Source organism: Phyllostomus discolor, chromosome 11 (assembly GCF_004126475.2).
Source record: "Phyllostomus discolor isolate MPI-MPIP mPhyDis1 chromosome 11, mPhyDis1.pri.v3, whole genome shotgun sequence".
Taxonomy (NCBI): domain Eukaryota; kingdom Metazoa; phylum Chordata; class Mammalia; order Chiroptera; family Phyllostomidae; genus Phyllostomus; species Phyllostomus discolor.
Window position 1 is genome coordinate 63,339,241 of NC_040913.2, and position 22,021 is coordinate 63,361,261.

The 22,021-nt window shown below is 35.7% G+C and overlaps 1 protein-coding gene across 2 annotated transcripts in view; it reads left to right on the plus strand.

Annotated features, from left to right (window-relative positions):
• Positions 1-22,021, plus strand: part of MYO16 (myosin XVI) — a 595,311-nt gene that overhangs the window by 177,433 nt on the left and 395,857 nt on the right. For both annotated transcript variants that reach the window (XM_036011451.1, XM_036011450.1), the window contains exon 4: positions 2,669-2,812. In XM_036011451.1, coding sequence (XP_035867344.1) covers positions 2,669-2,812 — 144 coding nt within the window. The remainder of the gene's footprint in view (positions 1-2,668; positions 2,813-22,021) is intronic.

Below are 22,021 nucleotides of genomic sequence, written 5' to 3' on the forward strand. Positions count from 1 at the left end.
ATGAAATGTTAAAGGGACTTATCTAAGAAAAAGCAGAGAAAAAAAAACATGTATAGTAAAATGACAGCAAACTCATAATTATTAATAACCACACCTAAAACAAAAACAAAAACTAAGCAAACAACTAGAACAGGAACAAAAGCACAGAAATGGAGGTCACATGGAGGGTTAGCAACAGGGGAGTAGGAGGAAGACAGAGGGGGAAAAGGTACAGAGAATAAGTAGCATAGATGGTAGGTAGAAAATAGGTGAAGGGCAAGAATAGTATGGCAAATGTAGAAGCTAAAGAACTTATAAGTATGACACATGGATATGAATTAAAGGGGGGAATTTGGATGGGAGAGGGTATGCAGGGTGGAGGGTTGTGAAGAGGGGAAAATGGGGCAACTGTAATAGCATAATCAATAAAATAAATTAAAAAGGAATGTTGATAGATGAAGATAGAAAGACTATGAAGAGTCTTATCTTTCTTGGATGAAATGAAATGGTGAAACTTTATTGTTTTGGCAGTGAGAAACTACACTTTTTTATTTTTATAGTTTTTTTTATTTTTATTTTTTTTATTTTAATCATTGTTCATATACAGTTTTCTCCTTTTTACTCCCAATCCAGTCCCCCCTCCCACCCTCCCCACTTCCCTCCCATTACCACCCTCCCCTTAGCTTATGACCATGTGTCCTTTAAGTTTGTTCCTGTGAACCGTTCCCACTGTCCCCTTAAATTTCCTCTTCTCTCCCCTCCAGTCACCGCCAGCCTGTCCTCTATTTCAGTGATTTTGGTTATATTTTGCTTGTTTCTTTGTTTTGTTATTTAGGTTCCTGTTAAAGGTGAGATCACATGGTATTTGTCTTTCACTGCCTGGCTTGTTTCGCTAAGCATAATGTTTTCCAGCTCCATCCACGTTGTTGCAAAGGGTAGGAGCTCCTTCTTTCTTTCTGCTGCATAGAATTCCATTGTGTAAATGTACCATAGTTTTCTGATCCATTCATTTACTGATGGGCATCTTGGTTGCTTCCAGCATCTAGCTATTGTAAATTGTGCTTCTATGAACATTGGAATGCATAGGTTCTTTTGAATTGGTGTTTTAGAATTCTTAGGATAGAGTCCCAGCAGTGGAATTGTTGGGTCAAAAGGCAGATCCATTTTTAGTTTCCTGAGGAAGTTCCATACTGCTTTCCATAGTGGTTGTACCAGTCTGCAGTCCCACCAGCAGTGCACTAGGGTCCCCTTTTCTCCACAACCTCTCCACTTGTTGTTTGTTGCTTTGTTTATGATGGCCATTCTGTCTGGTGTGAAGTGGTATCTCATTGTGGTTTTAATTTGCATCTCTCTGATAGCTAGCGATATTGAACATCGTTTCATGTGTCTTTGGATTTTCTGTATGTCCTCCTTGGAGAAGTGTCTGTTCAAGTCCTTTGCCCACTTTTTAATTGGATTCCTTGTCTTCTTCGAGTGCAGTCGTATAAGTTCTTTATATATTTTGGAGATGAAACCCTTGTCTGAGGTATCATTGGCAAATATGTTTTCCCATACAGTTGGTTCTCTTTTAATTTTGATACTGTTTTCTTTAGCTGTGCAGAAGCTTTTAATTTTGATGAGGTCCCATTTGTTTATTCTTTCCTTTATGTCCCTTGCTCTAGGGGACAAGTCAGTAAAAAAGTTTCTTCGTGAAATATCTGAGATTTTCCTAGCTACGTTCTCCTCTAGGACCTTAATGGTGTCACGTTTTATATTTAAGTCTTTTAACCACCTTGAATTTATTTTTGTATATGGTGTAAGTTGGTGCTCAAGTTTCATTTTTTTGCACGTGGCTGTCCCCAGTTCTCCCAACACCATTTGTTGAAGAGGCTATTTTTATTCCATTTAATGTTGCTGCCTCCTTTGTCAAATATTAATTGACCATAGAGACTTGGGGTTATTTCTGGGCTCTCTGTTCTGTTCCATTGGTCTATGTGCCTGTTTTTATGCCAGTACCAGGCTATTTTGATTACAGTGGCCTTGTAGTATAGTTTAGTGTCGGGTATTGTGATCCCTCCTACTTTACTCTTCTTTCTCAAAACTGCAGCAGCTATTCGGGGTCGTTTATAATTCCATATAAATTTTTGAAGTGTTTGTTCTATGTCTGTGAAATAAGCCATTGGTACTTTAATAGGAATTGCATTGAATGTGTAAGTTGCTTTGGGTAGTATGGACATTTTGATGATATTAATTCTTCCAATCCATGAACATGGTATATGTTTCCATTTGTTTATGTCTTTCTTGATTTCTTTCTTCAGTGTTGGAAACTACACATGTTTTAAAGTAGAAGGATTGTATGATTAAATGCGAATTTTAGAAAGTTAATTCTAATAAGTGGCCCAGGATTTTCTAATACTATCTGGAAATGAAGAGGACCCAAGTAGTGAGATATTTTTTCTCTTTGTAATACTGGCCCCTTCTTTCTCATTTTTCTTTGCACTGTTCATGGATTCAGTTTCCCCTTAAGTCTTACCTGATGCCCTTTTCTTGTAGGTTAGTTAAAAAACATGAATACATTATTTTCAAGGATAGATCCACCTCTAAACTTCCAAAATTGGCATAGGAGTTTTCTATCCCTGGAAATTTGGAATAAACTTTATTATAGTTTGTAAAATATTACATTTTCTTTTCTTTCTTTTTTTTTTTTTAGTGTGCTCGATATGATAATGCCTTCATTGCAGAGATCCTGATTGACAAAGGGGTCAATGTCAATCACCAGGATGAAGACTTTTGGACACCAATGCACATTGCCTGTGCATGTGATAATCCTGATATTGTCCTGCTCCTTGTATTAGTAAGTAAAGCAATTAAGTTTATAACTATTTGAAGACTTGATGGCATATATAGTAGTTTAGTAGAGAAAAAATATCTGTATATGTTGTGATGTATTCACCTGCAATTATAAGATAATTAGAGACTAATGTTGTGGGTTATATAATTTATGAAACAAATTGTGTAGATATGCCAGGCTCTACTCCTTTTGCTCTTTTTTGGTTATTATATGCCTTAATATTTCACAAGTCAGTCCTAACTGAGTTTGATAATTGTATTTTTTCAATTCATTCTCCTGATTTTTTAGTCAACTAGGTATATAATAGTAAGAATATGTGGCTTATATTGAATGCTGTTCTTCTTGTTTTTATCTAGTAAGGAAGTGTCTACATTTATTTGTATGAAAATGAAAATTTTAAGTATAAAAATCATTGGATTTATTTGTTGCTTTCAATTATAGCTTATACCCTGGTAACAATCCTCATAAAACATTAATACTTTTGTTGAAAAACAATGTCAGCACTTAATAGACAGTGTGTACTTGTCAAATACAGAAATAAACAAATGAATGAAAGAATGGCAGGCTAATTTTTTTGAAGTCAGACTGAATTTAATATTGCCATTATTAACTCATATCTAATAAATTGTCTCATAGCCACATTCATCTTTTTAAGTGTTCTAGAATTTCTCATTCTGCTCACTTTGAACTTATATTTAGAAGTGCTTGCTTCAGCCCACAAGTGGCCTCAGCATCTGATCATGTTTCTCTTCTTTACCAGGAAGAAACTGGTTTTATTTCACATATAAACAAGGATTTAAATCTATAATTGTTGAACTACTCACATTTTTATGATTCTGCAGTATCATTTCTCACATTTTGAAATAATCCAACCAAATATGCAAAATTATATATTTGCTAGTTACTGTAATTCACTGAACTTCATATGCTGATCACTATCTTCTTTTTTTTAAAGATTTTATTTTTAGAAAGGGAAGGGAGGGAGAGAGAGAGAGAGAGAAACATCAATGTGCGGTTGCTGGGGGTTATGGCCTGCAACCCAGGCATGTACCCTGGCTGGGAATCGAACCTGCGATACTTTGGTTCGCAGCCCGCACTCAATCCACTGAGCTATGCCAGCCAGGGCTGCTGATCGCTATCTTCATTCATTTAAGTAATATTTATTGATTATCAACTAATTTTAACATAATTTCTTCTCTCATGGAAGTTACAGTTTATCCATTCAGGAAATATAGATTGAGTGACTGCTATGTTTTCACTGCTACACAGTGAATAGAAAAGACATTTTATATTATAGAGTGATGGCAAAAACAAACAGAAGCAAGCACTATAAGTATATCACCAAGAAATGTAATTAATGGGTTAAGTAAGTCTGAGTAGCCTCATTACCACTGTGTTATAGCCAGCCCACCATACATCTACAGCAATAAATTACTTTCAAACAATAAATTAATTTCAAGTTTTGATGAAATACATTGTCATAAAAATTGTAATTAATATAGAAATATGTTCTTGTATAATTAATATAGGAATATGTTCTTGCTAACAACCTCAAAATTGAGATTTATTTTACTTAAATGACATTGTGCATTTAGTCTTTCACACTTGATATTCTTTATATTTTCCAAAGCTCATTGATGAGTAAGAGACTGTGTACATTGACTTGTTCAATAAATATTTGAATGCCTTCTATTCTGTACTAAGGGGGTCAGCAGGGAACAAAGGAAGCAGAAATCCCTGCCTCTTGCAGCGTACATTCTACTGGGGAGAAACAGGAAGAAAAAACATAAATGAATGAAATATATAGTATGTCAACTAAAGAAAATTGTTGGAAGACACAGGAAGAATGAAGTAGAGAATATTAAAGATTAATCTGATGGAGAAGGTGACATCTGAGCCATGAACCTTGTGGAAATGTGGATGCAACTGTACTGGGAAGAGGGAATGGCAAGAGCAAAGCTGTTTTGCAGCATGTTGTGCTTGAGGAACAGCAGAAGACCAGTGCAGCTCAAGTGGAGTAGATAAGGACATGGCACATCATGAAGTCAGAGAGGCATGGGAGCTACTTGAACCTGGACTGAAAGGATGTTAGATCTACTTATATTGCAAGTGATTAAGGGAACAATTGGGGTGTTTTGAATGGAGAAGTGACAGGATCTGATCTACATTTAAAAAGATAATTTTATCTGTTCTGTTGAATATAGTTGGAGGGGAGGGATAGGACACACATAGGAAGCTATTGCCACTACCTAGACTAGATGGGGCACATAGTGAGAAGTGGCTGACATCTGGACATTTTGAAGATTAAGTTTTCACAATTTGCTGTGGGATTGGATTTAAGATTTAAGAGATATAACAGAGTCAAGGATGATTTCTATCTTTTTTGGCCTGAGAACTGGAGGGATGAAATTTGTGCTTGCTGAAATGCAGAAGAATGTTAGAATGAAGGTCATCGGGTTGGATCTAAAAATGAATGACAAATATATTTTAATCATTTTTCAAGTTCTTCAGGAAATCGTTACTTATAAAAATTTCATTAAACTGAAAAATAATGACTTATCGTGAGTAAAGATGTGTGTGTATGTTGACATCATACATATATGAGTTATATGTATAACCCATATATATATACACACACACAGGCTGAAAAGTCAGATAGCAGAAACAGAGACAAGATTTGATCTCATAGCCAGCTTCATGACTTGAGCCTCCAAACACTCTGATCTGCTGCCAGATTGCTTATAGAATTCATAGGGTGATGAAAGTCCACAAAGTGAACCAATAAGATCGTGATTTTATTTCAATATCATACATTTCCCTTAACACAGCTTTCTAACTGAATTATTTAGAATTAGAGATGAAAATTAAGAAATATTATACACAGAGTTGACTATCATTATTTTGGTAGTTGTACAGAGTAGATCAAAAGTAGGTTTATAGTAGTTCACATAAAATAATACAATAATTAATAAATAATTATATAAGAATAAACTTTTTGTTTTGTGTACTCACAAATGTATACTTACTTTTCCACCATGTTGAATGGTATAAAGTCACCAGAACCACTGAACTAGTGAATCCTCAATTATTGTTCCTAGGGAAAATAAAGTGTTGGGTTCCTACAAGCCTCTGCTCACAATATATTCTTCAACAGATCTGTACAAACCTGGTCTTATGTGTATTTCTGTTTAAAGACACCTTATTTAATATATTGTTGATTCATAAACATTAAACTCATGGCCAATAACGCTATAACTCATGCTTGAACACAGTTCATCCAACACACATACTTTCTATTAATATTCTTCACAGCCATCTTACACTTAGGTCATTAGGAAGTACCTTAGCATAATGCTTAGAAACCATTTTAATCTGTGAAATCACTGAAAAAAAGATCAAAGATGAGGAAAAAATGTGGGACTAACTTGACTGCAGTAAGGACCTTTGTTTACACTGTGAGAGCAGAAATGAGAAGTCAGTGTTGCCTTGTTGGGGCTATGCTACAAACCTACACATTGGGTGACTAAAATTTTTTACCACTCTGTGCAGGTGCAGGAGTTACCATGAAAATACCATGTGTAATGATTTTGGTATGACAAATAAATTTTAGCAAGTACGCAGATTCCCAAATGTGGAATCTGTGAATAATGAGGATCAACCTTACTTATTACTAAGCAACAAAAATTGATTCTTTTTAGAATTTTAAGTATGAGTAAAAATCATCTAAATTCAGTATGTTTTAGGAATTGGGGCATACTAAAAATGGTGCATTTCTATAATATGTTTTCAAAATTTAGACAGAAATGTTTTATTATTTTTATAATTTTCCATCATATAACTGAATAGGGTGTAGCAGTTTCCTAGAAATTTAACAAATGTAGAACATTTCCTTGATGTAAGCAATATGCTTAATGTATAATACTTATATTTGTACAAAGAAGTCTAATATCAGAGAGGTTTTGAGTAAAGTAAATTTCAAATCGAAGTGTTTTGGCTCTTCATAAAATAATATTTTAATACATTATAGTTTTATATTTAATGTGTAATTATATGTTATACATTATACAATATTTATTAACTCAGAATTTTCTTTTACTTAATCAATAAAACCAGAATTTTATTGATAATTTGAGCATTTTACATATATACATTTTAATTATATTTTATTGATTATGCTATTGCAGTTTTCTCAATTTTTTCCCCTTTACTCCCTTTCACCCAGCACTCCCTCTCCCTCAGGCAATCCCCACACCATTATTTGTGTCCATGTGTCATGCATATAATTTCTTTGGTTACTCCATTTCCTATACTGTACTTAACATCTCATGGCTACTCTGTAACTACCTATCTTTACTTCTTAATCCCCTCACCTCTTTACCTATTCCCTCACAGTCCCTCCGATCTGGCAACCATCTAAATGCTCTTCATACCCATGATTCTGCTTTTGTTCTCTTTGTTTGTTTAGTATGTTTTTTAGAGTCAGTTGTTGAAAGAAATGTATTTATTGTCATTTTATTGTTCATAGTTTTGATCTTCCTTTTGTTAAATAAGTCCTTTAATATTTTGCATATAATAATAGTTTGGTGATGATGAACTTCTTTACTTTTTTTCTTGTCTGAGATGCGCTACATCAGCCCTTTGATCCTAAGTTATATTTTTGTTGAGTAAAGCGATCTTGGCTGTATGTCCCTGCTTTTCATGATTTTGAATATTTCTTGCCAATCCCTTCTAGCTTGCAGAGTTTCTTTTGCAAAATCAGCTGACAGTCTTATGAAGACACCCTGTAGGTAACTAACTGCTTTTCTCTTGCCGACTTTAAGATTCTCTCTTTATCTTTAACCTTAATATTTTATTTATGAAGTGTCTTGAAGTAGGCCTCTTTGCATCCATCTTATTTGGGACTGTCTGTGCTTCCTGGAGTTGTATGTAAATTCCTACACCAAATTAGGGACATTGTCTTGCATTATTTGTTCAAATAGACTTTCAATTACTTGCTCTTTCTCTCTTCCTTCTGGGACCCCTATGATGCAAATGTTGGAATGCTTGAAGTTGTCCCAGTGGCTGTTTATATTATCCTTGTTTTTTTGTTTTTAATTCCTTTTTCTTTTTGTTGTTCTGATTGGTTGTTGGTTTGTTGGGTTTATTTTGGGGGAGGGGGTTCCTCATGCTCTAAATCAGTTATTTGATTCTCAGCTTCATCCACCCTACTGTTCTTTTCATGTAAAATGTTCTTTCTTGTTATTTTTTAAATATTTTATTTATTTATTTTTAAACAGAGGGGAAGGGAGGTAGAAAGAGAGAGAGAGAAACATCAATGTTTGGTTGTCTCTCACATGCCCCATACTGGGGGACCTGTCCCATACCCAGGCATGTACCCCGACTGGGAATCAAACCAGTGACCCTTTGGTTCACAGGCCAGAACTTAATCCACTGAGCCATACCAGCTATAGCAAATGTCCTTTGTTTCAATTAGCATATCATTTGTTTCTGACTGGATTTTTCAATACTGTTGAGGTCCTCACTAAGTACCTTGAGCATCCTTATAACTTGTGTTTTGAACCCTGCATCTGATAGATTGCTTATCTCCATTTTGTTTAGTTCTTTCTCTGGCATTTTGATCTGTTCTTTCATTTGGGCCATGTTTCTTTGTTTCCTCATTTTGGCAGCCTTCCTGTGTTTGTTTCTGTACAACCTCTGTTACTGCGTGTCTTGATAGTGTGGCCTAATGTAGTAGGTGTCCTATAGGGTCCAGGGGCACAGCCTTCACTATCATGTAAGGTAGGTACTTGAGGTGTGCTCTATGTGTGGGCTGAGTACACCCTTCTCTTGTAGTTGAGTCTTGATTGCTGTTGGCAGTTCAATGGGAGGAATTTTCTCAAGCCAGTCAGCTGCAATGACTGGCTGTGATCACTTCCCATCAACCTCCACCCTCAGTGGAGTATCAGCTTTGCAGTGGCAGGGTGGTGGTGCTCCAACATGGTCTATAGCTGTCCACTGGGTATGCAGGCCCTGGGGTTTCCAGAGTGGTGCAGGCCAAGTTCAGCCCCCACCTGTGTTCTGCTTGGGGCCACTTTGCATGAGCTTTATCTGAGATGGGTGCTATTTGTGCTGGGCTTGGAGGTTCTCAGATGAAACAAAGCTGTGAACTGTAGGCTGGCTGCTGTTACTAGTGCCTGGCCTGAGGCCACTAAGTAAGGAGTATGGGGGCTAGTCATTCACTGAAGCCAGCTGTGGCTTGTTAGAGAGGATTAGGAAGTTTTGAAGCATGAGCCAAGACCAGCCATTCATATGGAAAAGTCTCTGCTAACAGCTTGGGTAGGCCTCGAAATTGGGTGGGACTGAGTCTCAGGGAACTCCAGGGAAAAAGAAACAGTATGAGCCAGGTTGATGGAGCCTCAGATATGGCACTAGCCTGCTGATCTGTGGCTCTCTGGTAGGAGGGTTCAAAAAAGGGACAATGACCTCTTCCCTCCTTTCTGTCAGGGAAAAAGCTGTCCCCAAGCTCATGCCTTGATGCCAGACACTTCAGTTATTTGTGCCTTTGACATTGGTGCCTTTCAAGTGGCTATCCCAGTGCTGGAGCTCAGAGGGAGTGAGTCTGTGGTAGGTTCTTTTGGAGAAACTTCTTGGTACTGCAAAAATTTCCTCCACTGACTCAATTCATGCTGGGTTTTGCAGCCAGAAGTTGTGGGGACTTACCTTCCTGGCACTGGAAAACTGGGCTGGGGGGGCCTGGTATAGGGCTGGCACTCCTCACTCCTGAGATACCCTCCCGAATTTTTATCTACTACACGTGGATATGGGATGAGCCTGTTCTGTGTCTTGGCCCCTCTTACCATTCTGGATGGATGTGGTTTCTTTAATTCCTTAGTTGTTGGACTTCCATTGAACTCAATTTCTGACAGTTCTGAGTGGTGGCTGTTCTATATTTTAGTTTTAATTTTGTTGTAGTTGTGCGAGGAAGTGAACTGTGTTAACTATGTCACTATCTTTACATTTTTTTTTATTTTACAATCTGCATTATCCAATTTTAAAACTTTTTTCTAAATTTGTACCATATCAAACTTTAATGTTCTATAACTCAAATTACTGTCTAGTTTTTTAAAAAAATAATTACCACAATTTTCTATTTCCCAGACTTTAAGAAGCATTTTGATATTCAAGAATAAATCATTAAGACTGAAAAGTGATTAACTCAAAGCATGTCAGGTATTATTCTCTTGAGAACCTTGACATTATATTTATTTTAATTTGTTCACACATATATTTCTAGCATGTTTTATCAATGCATCTGTGCCTTGAATTAATGCTTTGAAATGTCTTCTCTATCCCATTGCCAGCTTGCTGAGAAAGGAACAATAGATTCTTCCTTGCTGTTCTGCGTAATGTGATCTCATAGGGATAGGTCACTGTATAAACTTGCTTAGTTCTCCCTTCTTTTCTGATATGATTTTGAATTTAGGGGTTTTCATATGTCTGCAGCATGCTAGATCTGAATTTTCACATTTAATTTTGCAATGTACCCACAGTTGCTAAGTAACTCTGTTCTGGTAGCTGTTCTAAAGCAGTGACAAAGCTGCAATTTTAACAGTTCATTGCAATTTGAACCTCAAGAAACAAATTTTTTTCTTTTGGTGTTAATTACCTTGAATGAAAAATAATTTAACTGAATAAAATACTGTATGATATTTGTATTGGGAAAATGATTACTTATGTTCCTTACTAATCATCTTAGACTTTTTTTCCTTTTGAAAATTTTGGGTAGATATGATTTGATACACATCTTGGAGTCATTTAATAAATTTTACTATCATACATAATTTCAAGAAATGAGTAATGACAGGTGAAGGATACAATGTTACTTTGTTTTATTTCATAAACAGGTGACAGGAAATAGTGAATTGCTGAATTATTACTATCCCATATTATGGGGAGACCTTTTAAAGTATTTTCACTCTTTGTAATCAGAAGGTTTAGGAGGAAATGTTAGCAAATGGGTAGCCATTTACTACGTGATGCTCAGTAATATCTTTATCACTGTTTTGCATCAGTAACAATGGAATGGTTGCCGGAAATTACAGTGAGTAATTTCTCAATCCCTGGCCTTTTTTGTGTTTGAACATCTGATGTTAGTAATTTTATTGCCTGTTGGGTGAAGTGTGTCATGGACTGTGTCTAATGGGCAATGAGGAACTAGATCATTTTAATGGGCCCTGCAGGCAACTGAAATGGGAAATGATATTTCAAAAACATTTTAGTTTGTGTAGGTGGCTTAAATTGATAGATAAAAATTAAACCACTTTAAAACTTCACTCATTACCTGCTTAGGCTACTCCTAGATTAAATACTTCTATAAAAATTATGTTGTTTAGTTTAAATAACCCTTTCCATCACTTTGATTTGTTAAATATTAGGAGATATGTTACCATGCTATATTTCAGATGATTATCTTCCTCCCTAGAAAATGAACTTTAAATCCAAATTATTCAAAGTAAATTTGATTTTCCAGTAAGAACTATGGCAGAAGAACTGACCAACCTTTGGTTATTACCAACCTTTTATGTGCATGACCACACACAATGTTTACTCTCTTTCTCAGCAGTTGATCTTGACTTCGACTTCACTGAGAATATCAGTCTTCAGGCTAACTGCCCTCAACTTCCTGCTAACAAACTATTGATTTTTTTCTATCAATTCACTCTGTGTTTTATCCTTAAGGAGGTGTTCATTCTCCTTTAAAAGCTAAAACCTCTCTTAGATTCTACTAATTGCCAGCTCTCTAAGTATTTCTCTTTCATCATTTGTTCCTCTTATGTTCATAGTAATTTTATCTGCCTTTTCTTTTAATTTTATATTCTGGTATTAATTAAAAACTAAAAAAGATGAATTTTTTCTCTAATTGTCACCATATTATTTTCTTTCTTATTTTCATTGTCAAGCTTCTCTGAGGAGTAGTATGCTTTTGCTGACCTCAATATATCACCTCCTGGTCACTCTTCCATCCAAGCAATCTCATTTCTATCATGCAAGCTGCTGAAACTGGCCCTTGCCAAGAACACTTTTGATATATTAATACATCTTTGCAATGAAGTCAGTGGCACATTTCATTGTTTACTCTACATCATGCATTTTACCTGATCTAGAGGCAAATTGATCAAAGAAGAAAATCGGGCAAATGTCCAGTTTTTATCCAAGGTTATATTTTTTCGGCTAATGAGAGTAATAATTTGAAGGAAGCTGCTCTGGATCCTCAGCCCTGTTGCTGGCCACTGAGCATATAAGAAAGAGCTGTTTAGTTCTTTTTTATTAGTTTTACAGATGTAAATTTAACAAATAAAATTGTATCTATTTTTAAGTCTATAACATGATGATTTAAGTATACTTTGTGAAATGATTGCTACAATCAGGTTAAATAACACATCAATATCCTTACATAGTTATCATTATTATTAGGTCTTCTATGTGCCAGACACTCTGCTTGCTCCTAAAAATACATGTGCAACACAAGAAACAAGGTCTCTGGTCTTAAAGATTAATACTTGTATGCAGTAGAGAGTAAAAGATTGGAGCATAAAGCCCAGTTCATACCATACATCAAACTTTAGCTTTCAGTGAGGGCTGTAAAGAGGTAAGTAGACAGTACTCAGGAAGCTCAAAGGAAGGAGTGCCTAACTTACCTAAGAGGCATTGGGCAGGGGTTGAGTAAGGCTGAAGGGACACCTAATTGAGGTGCTGCCTTTGGGAAAACATTATACAAAACCCTGGTGAGTGACTGTGGGTTTCATGTGGCAGTGATGGGAATGAAGCACATATTGATGATATATATTGAAGGTGAAATTAACAGTAATGTTGATATTTTTGATGGAGATAAAGAAGGGGAGATAATTTAAAAATGACTCATAGCTTTCTTTTGGGGGGAAATTGGGACAGATGGTGCAATTTATCCAGAAAGCAAACACCAGTGGAGAAATCTTTTGTGAGAGGGCCATGCATTTCCCTTCGAACATATTAAGGTAAGGGCCCCAAGAAGACTTCCACCAGCTGGACTTCCAGCTGGACAGGGAGGCAGCTGGACCTAGAGCTCAGGAGAAGCAGAAAGCCTATATTTGTATGCACATGGTAACAGAAGCCTGTGAGTAAATCAGATCAACACATGAGAATGTAAAGCTGAAAAAAGAAAGGACATTTGAAAGTGGGTGCCAAGTAAATAAATTAAAGGATTGTTAGGGAAACAGGAGGCTGCCATGAAGACTGGAAAAGAGAGGCCATATTTAGAAGGAAAGCCTGAGGCTTGTGTTGCTATGAAAGTCAAGGGAAAAAATTCTTTGAGAATTTCCTCGTGGTAGTGGCAGAGCGATAATTAACAGGAGCAGCTAGTCATTTGAACATAGGAAAGCAAACTCAAGGTTGAAAGCTGCATCTGTAGCTCAAATGTAAGGGTATATTAAACTTTTTGTAGTCCCTCCTTCTTATATGTACAGATGTGGACAAAAGTAGGTTTACAAATAAATAACACAATAATTAGTAAATATTAATGCAAGAATAAACTGTTTCTCATACTCATAGCTGTAAACCTACTTTTGTACAACCCTGTATATAAATATTGCAGTATGGGACATTAAAACTCTAATAGAACATTCTAGACTGAAAAAAAAAAGAGTAAGCATTAGCGCCATACGACACTAGAGATATAAATTGCCCATGTAGACCATTAGCACAAGGTATTAAGGGACAGAAAATTTCAACTGCCTATATTTTCAGTTTGTTGTTAAGTAAACCTGAAAAAGGCTATATTTTCTCAGAGCAGATATGTAGTGTTTAGATTAGCAACATATGTCTTTATAAGAATCATAGCAAACAGACTGGTGTTGGAGAACAATGAAATGAATAATAAGGTAAAAGATCACTGGCCCTTTCATGCTAGGTCTTTAGTCAATAAATATTCACAAAGTAAATGGTATGCATAACACAAAACCTTTATACTAGGGAGTGACTTAGTAGGAAATATAGTGACATGAAATTATATTAAATTTACCCTAATCATTTGGGACTCCACTAAGCTAGATCCATGATTTCTTTCCTTAGCTTTTTCTCAGAAACACTCAACAAGCATGCTTACAAAATTGTTTCTTTTAATCTTTCTTCTGCCTCACCAGATAGATAATTGTTAACTTGTCTGAAGTTTCACTGCTCACCTTTGAATTTAAGATTTGAAACTTGCCATGGACCCAAGTGAGTGGTCAGGTGTTTTCATCTGGTTTCATAGTTTTGCTTATTGTTTATTATGAAAAATACTTTAAATATAAATATCACACATGTATTGTAAAATTGAAGGACACCACAAACACAATGAAAATTTCAAATCACCAATAATTCCATCACATAATCATTGAAGTGTTCTGATTTTGATGTCTTTCTTTCTTTCTTTCTTTCTTTCTTTCTTTCTTTCTTTCTTTCTTTCTTTCTTTCTTTCTTTCTTTCTTTCTTTCCATCTCTCTCTCTCTCTCTCTCTTTCTTTCTTTATTGTATTTTTCCCATTACCATTTAGTCCCTTTACAACCCACTCCTCCTGCAGTCAGCACACTGTAGTTCATGTCCATGAGTCCTTTTTCCTTTTTGCTCAATCCCTCCACCTCTTACAACCCCCACCCCACTTAGCTGTCACCCTGCTCTCTATCTATAAGTCTGTCTCAATTTTGCTTGTTAGTTCAGTTTGCTCATTAGATTCCACATATGAATGAAATCACGTGGTATTTGTCTTTCTTCACTGGCTCATTTCACTTAACATAATATTCTCCACGTCCATCCATACTGTCACAAAAAATAATATTTCTTCTCTTTTACTATTAAATAGTATTCCATTATGTAAATGTCCCATGGTGTTTTATCCACTCCTCTATTGATGGACACTTGGCCTGCTTGCATATCTTGGTGATGGGAAATAATGCTGCAATGGATGTAGGGGTACTTATGTTCTTTCAAATTAGTGTTTCGTGTTTCTTCGGATATGTTCCTAGCAGGGGTATTGTTGAGTCAAAAGGCAGACCCATTTTTAATTTTTTGAGGTATCTGCATACTGCTTTCCACAGTGGCTGTACCAATCTGCATTCTCACCAACAGTGCAAAAGGATTCCGCCTTCTCCACATCCTCACCAGCACTTGTTGTGTGTTGATTTACTGATGATGGCCATTATGACAGGTGTGAGATGGTATCTCATTGTGTTTTTATTTGCATTTCTCTGATGAGTAGTGACTTTGAGTATATTTTCATATACCTATTGGCCATTTGTATATCCTCTTTGGAGAAGTGTCTGTTCAGGTCCTTTACCCACTTTTTTAAATTGGATTGTTTGTTTCGGTGTTGAGTTTTATAAGAACTTCATAAATTTTTAATATTAACCCCTTATCAGATGTATTGGTGAATGTATTCTCCCATTCTGTGGGTTGTCTTTTTATTTTGCTGATGTTTTCGTTTGCAATGCAAAAACATTTTTAATTTGATGTAATCCCATTTGTTTGTATTTTCTTTTGTCTCCCTTGCCTGAGGAGATATATCCAATAAGATATCGCTATGAGCAATGTCCAAGATGTTGCTGCCCATGTTTCCTTCTAGGATTTTTATGGTTTTTGGATCTAATATTTAAGCCGTTCATCCATTTTGAATTTATTCTCATGTGTGGTATAAGAAGGTGCTCTAGTTTCATTTTTCTGCATGTATCTGTCCAATTTTCCCAACATCATTTATTGAATAAACATTCTTTAGCCCATTGTATGTGCTTGCTTCATCTATTGAATATTAATTGACTATAAAGGTGCGAGTTTATTTCTGGGCTCTCTATTCTGTTCCATTGATCTAAGCATCTTGTTTTTATGCCCATACCATAGTGTTTTGATTACTATGGCCTTATAGTATAGTTTCATAACAGGTAGTGTAATTCCTCCAACTTTGTTCTTCTTTCTCAGGATCACTATTGCTATATGGGACATTTTGTGGTTCCATATAAATTGTTGAAATTTTTATTTTAGTTCTGTGAAATACATCATTGGAATCTGGATGGGAATTGCATTGAATTTATAGATTCCTTTGGGTACGATGGACATTTTAACGGTGTTAATATTCCTATCCTTGAACATGGTATGTGCTTCCACTTATTTAATTTTCTTCAGTGTCTTATAATTTCTAAGTACAGGTTTCTCTTACATCCTTGGTTAGGTTCATTACTAGGTATTTTATTCTTTTTTGAAGCAATTGTGAATGGAATTGTTTTCTTAATTTCCCTTTCTGTTAGTTCATTGTTCACATATAAAAATGCAGTTGAGTTTTAGATATTAATTTACTGCTTTGATGAATTCATTTATCAGTTTAGTAATTTCTAGGTGGAATATTTGGGATTTTCTATGTACAGTATCATGTCACTTGAAAATAAAGACAGTTTTACATCTTCCTTTCTAGTTTGGATGGCTTTCATTTCTTCTTGTCTGATTTCTGTGGCTAGGACCTCCAGCACCATGTTGAATAAGAGAAGTAAAAGCAGACGGCCCTGGCTTGTTCCCAATCTTGAGGGGAACACTTGTAACTTTTACCCATTAAGTATGATGCTGTCAGTGGTTTTGTCATATATAGCCTTTATTATGGTTAATTGTGTTCACTCTATTCCCAATTTGCTGAGAGTTTTTATCATAAATGGGTGCTGGATTTTATCAAATGCTTTTCTTTGTCTATTGATATAATCATATGGTTTTTATCCTTCATTTTGTTTATGTGGTGAATCACATTTATTGATTTGTGAATGTTGTACCACCCTTGCATTCCCAGAATAAATCACACTTGATTATGGTGTAAAATCTTTTTGATGCATTGCTGTATTTGGTTTGCTAATATTTTGTTGAGGATTTCAGTGTGGATTTCAGTGTTGAGGATTTCAGTGTTGAGGAGTTCATCAGAGGAACTGTGCTATAATTTTCTTTCTTTGTAGCATCTTTATCTGGTTTTGAGATTAGGATAATGCTGGCTTTGTAAAAGGAGTTTGGGAGTCTTCCCTTCTCTTAAAATTATTGACATAGTTTCAGAAGGAGAGGAATTAGTTCTCAGAATGTTTGGTTAAATTCAACTGTGAAGCCATCCAGTCCAGGGCTTTTGCTTGTTGGGAGTTTATTTGATTACTGCTTCAATTTTACTAAGTATAATCTGTATACTCAGATTCTCTGATTCTTCCTGATTTAGTTTGGAAGATTGTATGTTACTGTGCTAAGTCATTCCCCAAACTGTAGAGGCCATCTTTCTCAGGCAGAGCTCTTTTCTCTGAATGTCATCAGCTTGAGGGGAAACAATAGCCTGGTCTGCAGATATTGCTCTGTCCCATCCTGTGGAGGAGCTTAAGCCAGGCTACTGAACACAGCTTGGGGATATATCATTAAGTTTAACAACAACTAAGGCAGATCTCTGGGAGCCCTCAGACTTTAGCTGACCTTCCCTTTGGCTCAGTGCAGGTAAAAGCTGGTTTTAGTGAGCAGCTTTGTCCTTTCTGCACATACCCAGGGGCAGTCACCAGCAGTGAATGACAAAGGACTGCACCAGAGTCTTTGCAGATCTACCTAAAACATAGAAACAAACACAAAGACACAGCCAAAATGGGAAGGAAAAGAAACAGACCCCAAATGAAAGAACATGAGAATTCTCCAGAAGAAGAACTAGATGAAATAGAGGAAAGCAATTTATCAGATAGATTACTTAGAGCAATGATTGTGAGGACACTCAACAGCATGAAAAAAACATAGAGACCATAAAAAAGAGCCAGTCAGAAATAAATAATGCATATCTGAAATAAATTCTACATTGAAAGAAATAAACAGGAGGTAGATGAAATAGGATCTATTCAGTGATTTGGAAGACAAGGTAGGAAAAAACACCCAAGCAGAGCAGCACAAAGAGAAAAGAGTTTTAAAATAAGAGAGCTTAAGAAACCTTTGGGACAATATGAGGAGTTTCCCACAAAAAAGAAGGCTGAAAGAATACACCTCCACCAAACTAGCACTGCAAGATATGCTAGAGGGACTTCTATAAGAAGAGGAAGAAAAAGAGTGTGAGAAAGGGGGGCACACATACAAATGGGAGGAATGAATAAGTACCTATCAATAATAACCTTAAATGTTAATGGATTAAATGTTCCACTCAAAAGGCACAGGGTAGTTGAATGGATAAGAAAACATGACCCACACATATGCAGCCTACAAGAGACCCACCTCAGGATAAAAGACCTGCACAGGCTGAAAGTGAAGGGCTGGAAAAAATTATTACAAGCAAGTGGACAGGGAAAAAAAGCCAGAGTAGCAATACTTATATCACACAAAATAGACTTCAAAACGAAGGCCATACAAATACACAGACAGGGACACTTCATAATACTCAAGGGAAGAATCCATGAAGAAGACCTAAACATTATAAACATATATGCACCCAATATAGGAGCCGCCAAATATATAAGGAAAAGCTTGGAGGACTTCAAAAAATATAGAGACAGCAAGTCACATATACTAAAGGATTTTAACACCCCACTGTCAAAAATAGATAGATCTTTCATACAAAATGTCAACCTGGAAATTGCAACATTGAACAACACTGTAGATCAAATAGACTTAACTGATATATATAGAACCTTTCATCCCAAAGAAGCAAAATACATATTATTTTCAAATGCACATGGAACATTTGCAAAGATAGACCACATGATAGGACACAAAATAAGCCTCAACAAATTCAAGAAAATTGAAATCATATGAAGCATTTTCTCTGACCACAAGGGCCTGAATCTAGAAACCAACCTCAAGGAAAAAACTCAAAAACACCCAAATTCATGGAGATTGAATAGCATACTATTAAATAATGAATGGGTTAAGAATGAGATCAAGGGAGAAATTAAAAAATTTCTAGAAACAAATGAAAATGAATACACACCAGTCCAAAACATATGGGACACAGCAAAGGCAGTCCTGAGAGGAAAGTTCATAATGATGCAGGCCTACCTAAAAAAGACAGAAATATTTCAAATCAACAACCTAACACTACATCTATAAGAGCTGGAAGAACAACAATGAATAAAGCCCAGAGTGAATAGAAGAAAGGAAATAACTAAGATCAGAACAGAATTAAATGACATAGAGACTAAAAGAACAATTCAAAGAATCAATAAATCCAGGAGCTGATTCTTTGAAAAGATAAACAAAATTGACAAGCCTTTAACCAGACTCCTCAAGTCAAAAAGAGAGAGGACTCAAGTAAATAAAATCAGAAATGGAAAAGGAGAGATTACAACTAATACCGCAAAAATACAAAGGATTGTAAGAAATTACTATGAACAACTATATGCCAAGAAATTTGAAAACCTAGGTGAAATGAACAAATTTCTAGAAAAATATAATCATCCAAAACTGAATCAAGAAGCAGAAAGCTGGAACAGACCCATAACAGCTGGAGAAATTGAAGCAATAATCAAAAAACTCCCAGCACACAAAAGCTCTGGACTGGGCAGTTTCACAGGAGAATTATATACAACATTTAAGGAACAGCTAACTCCTATCCTTCTCAGACTATTCCAAAAAATCCAAGAAGAAGGACGACTTCTAAACTCTTTTTATGAAGGCAGTGTCACCCTAATCCCAAAACCAGAAAATGACACAACAAAGAAAGAGAACTACAGGCTCATATCTCTGATGAACATAGATGCTAAAATCCTTAGAAAATATTGGTAAACCACATCCAGCAATATATTAAAAACATCAAATATCATAATCAAGTGGGGTTCATCCCAGGGATGCAAGGATGGTACAATATTCACAAATCATAAATGTAATACATCACATAAACAAAAGCAAAAACAAAAATCACATGATCATATCAATAGATGTGGAAAAAGCATTTAATCATGTACAGAACCTATTTATGATAAAAAATAGTCAGCAAAGTGGGAGTAGAGGGAGCAAAATCAACATAATAAATGCCATATAGAGAAAACTACAGCCAACATCATACTCAATGGCCAAAAAAAAAAAAAAATAAGCTTTCCTGCTAAGATCAGGGACAAGACAAGGATGTCCACTTTCACCACTTCTATTCAATATAGTATTGAAAGTCCTAGCCACAGTAATCAGACAAGAAAAAGAAATAAAAGGCATCCAAATTGGAAAGGAGGAAGTAGTATTGTCACTATCTGCAGATAACATGATAGTATAAATAGAAAGCCCTCTAAATCCCACCAAAAAGCTACTCGACCTAATAAGTGACTTTTGCAAAACAGTGGGCTACAAAGTCAATATTCAGAAATTGAAGGTATTTTTGTACACCAACAACAAAATATCAGAATCAGATATCAGGAAAGAAATTCCATTTGCTATAACAACAAGAAAATATACCTAGGAATAATCCTTACCAAGGAAGTAAAATACCTATAATCAGAGAATTACACAACTCTGAAGAAAGAAACTAAGGAAGACACAAATAAATGGAAGCATATACTGTGTTTATGGATCAGAAAAATTAACATCATCAAAATGTCCATACTACTCAAAGCAATTTATAGATTCAGTGCAATTCCTATTAAAATACCATTGACATACTTCACAGATATAGAACAAACATTTCAAAAATGTATATAGAAATATAAATGACCCTGAATAGCTGCAGCAATTTTGATAAAGAACAAAGTAGGAAGGATCACTATACCTGATATCAAGCTGTATTATAAGGCCATTCTAGTCAAAACAGTCTGGTACTGGCATAAGAACAGTACATAGATCAATGCAACAGAATAGAAAGCCCAGAAATAAATCCAAGTCTCAGTGGTCAATTAATATTTGACAAAGGGGGCATGAGCATAAAATGGAGTAAAAATAGCCTCTTCAACAAATGGTGTTGGGAAATCTGGACCACCACATGCAAAAAAATGAAACTCAACCACCAACTTACACCATACACAAAAATAAACTCAAAATGGATAAAAGACTTAAATATAAGTCCCAACACCATAAAAGTCTTAGAGGAGAACATAGGCAGGAAAATGTCAGATATTCCACACAGCAACATTTTCACCAATATGTCTCCTAGAGCAAGGGACATAAAGGAAAGAATAAACAAATGGAACTTCATGAAAATAAAAAGCTTCTGCATGGCTTAAAAAATCAGCAAAATGAAAAGGGAACCAACCATATGGGAAAATATATTTGTCAGTGATATGTTGGAGAAGATATAATTTGATCTCCAAAATATATAAAGAGCTGTCATTACTCCATTTCAGGAAGACAAACAATTCAATTAAATAATGGGCAAAGGACCTGAACAGACACTTCTCCAGGGAGGACATACAGAGGACACAGAGATGTGTAAAAGGATGCTCAGCATCATTAGACATCAGAGAGATGTAAATTAAAACCACAGTGAAATACCACTTCACACAGGTCAGAATAGCCATCATAAGCTTTTCAACAATAAGTGATGGTGAGGTTGTGGACCAAGGGAACCCTAATACACTGTTGGTGAGAATGCAAACTGGTGCAGCCACTGTGGAAAACACTATGGAATTTTCACAGAAAACTAAAAATGGAACTGTTTTTTGACCTGGCAATTCCACTGCTGGGATTATACCCTAAACATTCTGAAACACCAAATCAAAAGAACTTATGGACCCCAGTATTCATAGCAGCACAGTTTACAATGGCCAAGTTTTGGAAGAAACCTAAGTGTCCATCAGTAAATGAGTAGATCAAAAAACTATGTACATTTACACAATAAAATATTATACAACACAAATAAAGAAGGTGCTCCTACACTTTGTGACATCATGGATGGATCTTGAGAGCGTTATGCAAAGTGGAACAAGCCAGGAGATGGAAGACAAATACCATATGATCTCGCCCATAAGTGGAACTTAATCAACAAAAGAAAAGAGCAAACAAAACATAACCAGAGACATTGATATAACAAACAAACTGACAGTAACCAGATAGGCAGAAAGGGAGGATAATGGGGGGGAAAGGGGAAGGGTTATCAAGGAACATATGTGAAGGACCCATGGACAAAGCCAAAGGGGTCTAGGGTTGAGGGTGGGAATCAAGAATGGGTGGGTGGGGCGAGGGGTGGTTGGTGAGGGGGAAGTTGTTCAACTGTACTTGAACAACAATAAACAAAAAAAAAGAAGATATAACTCTGTGTAAACATTT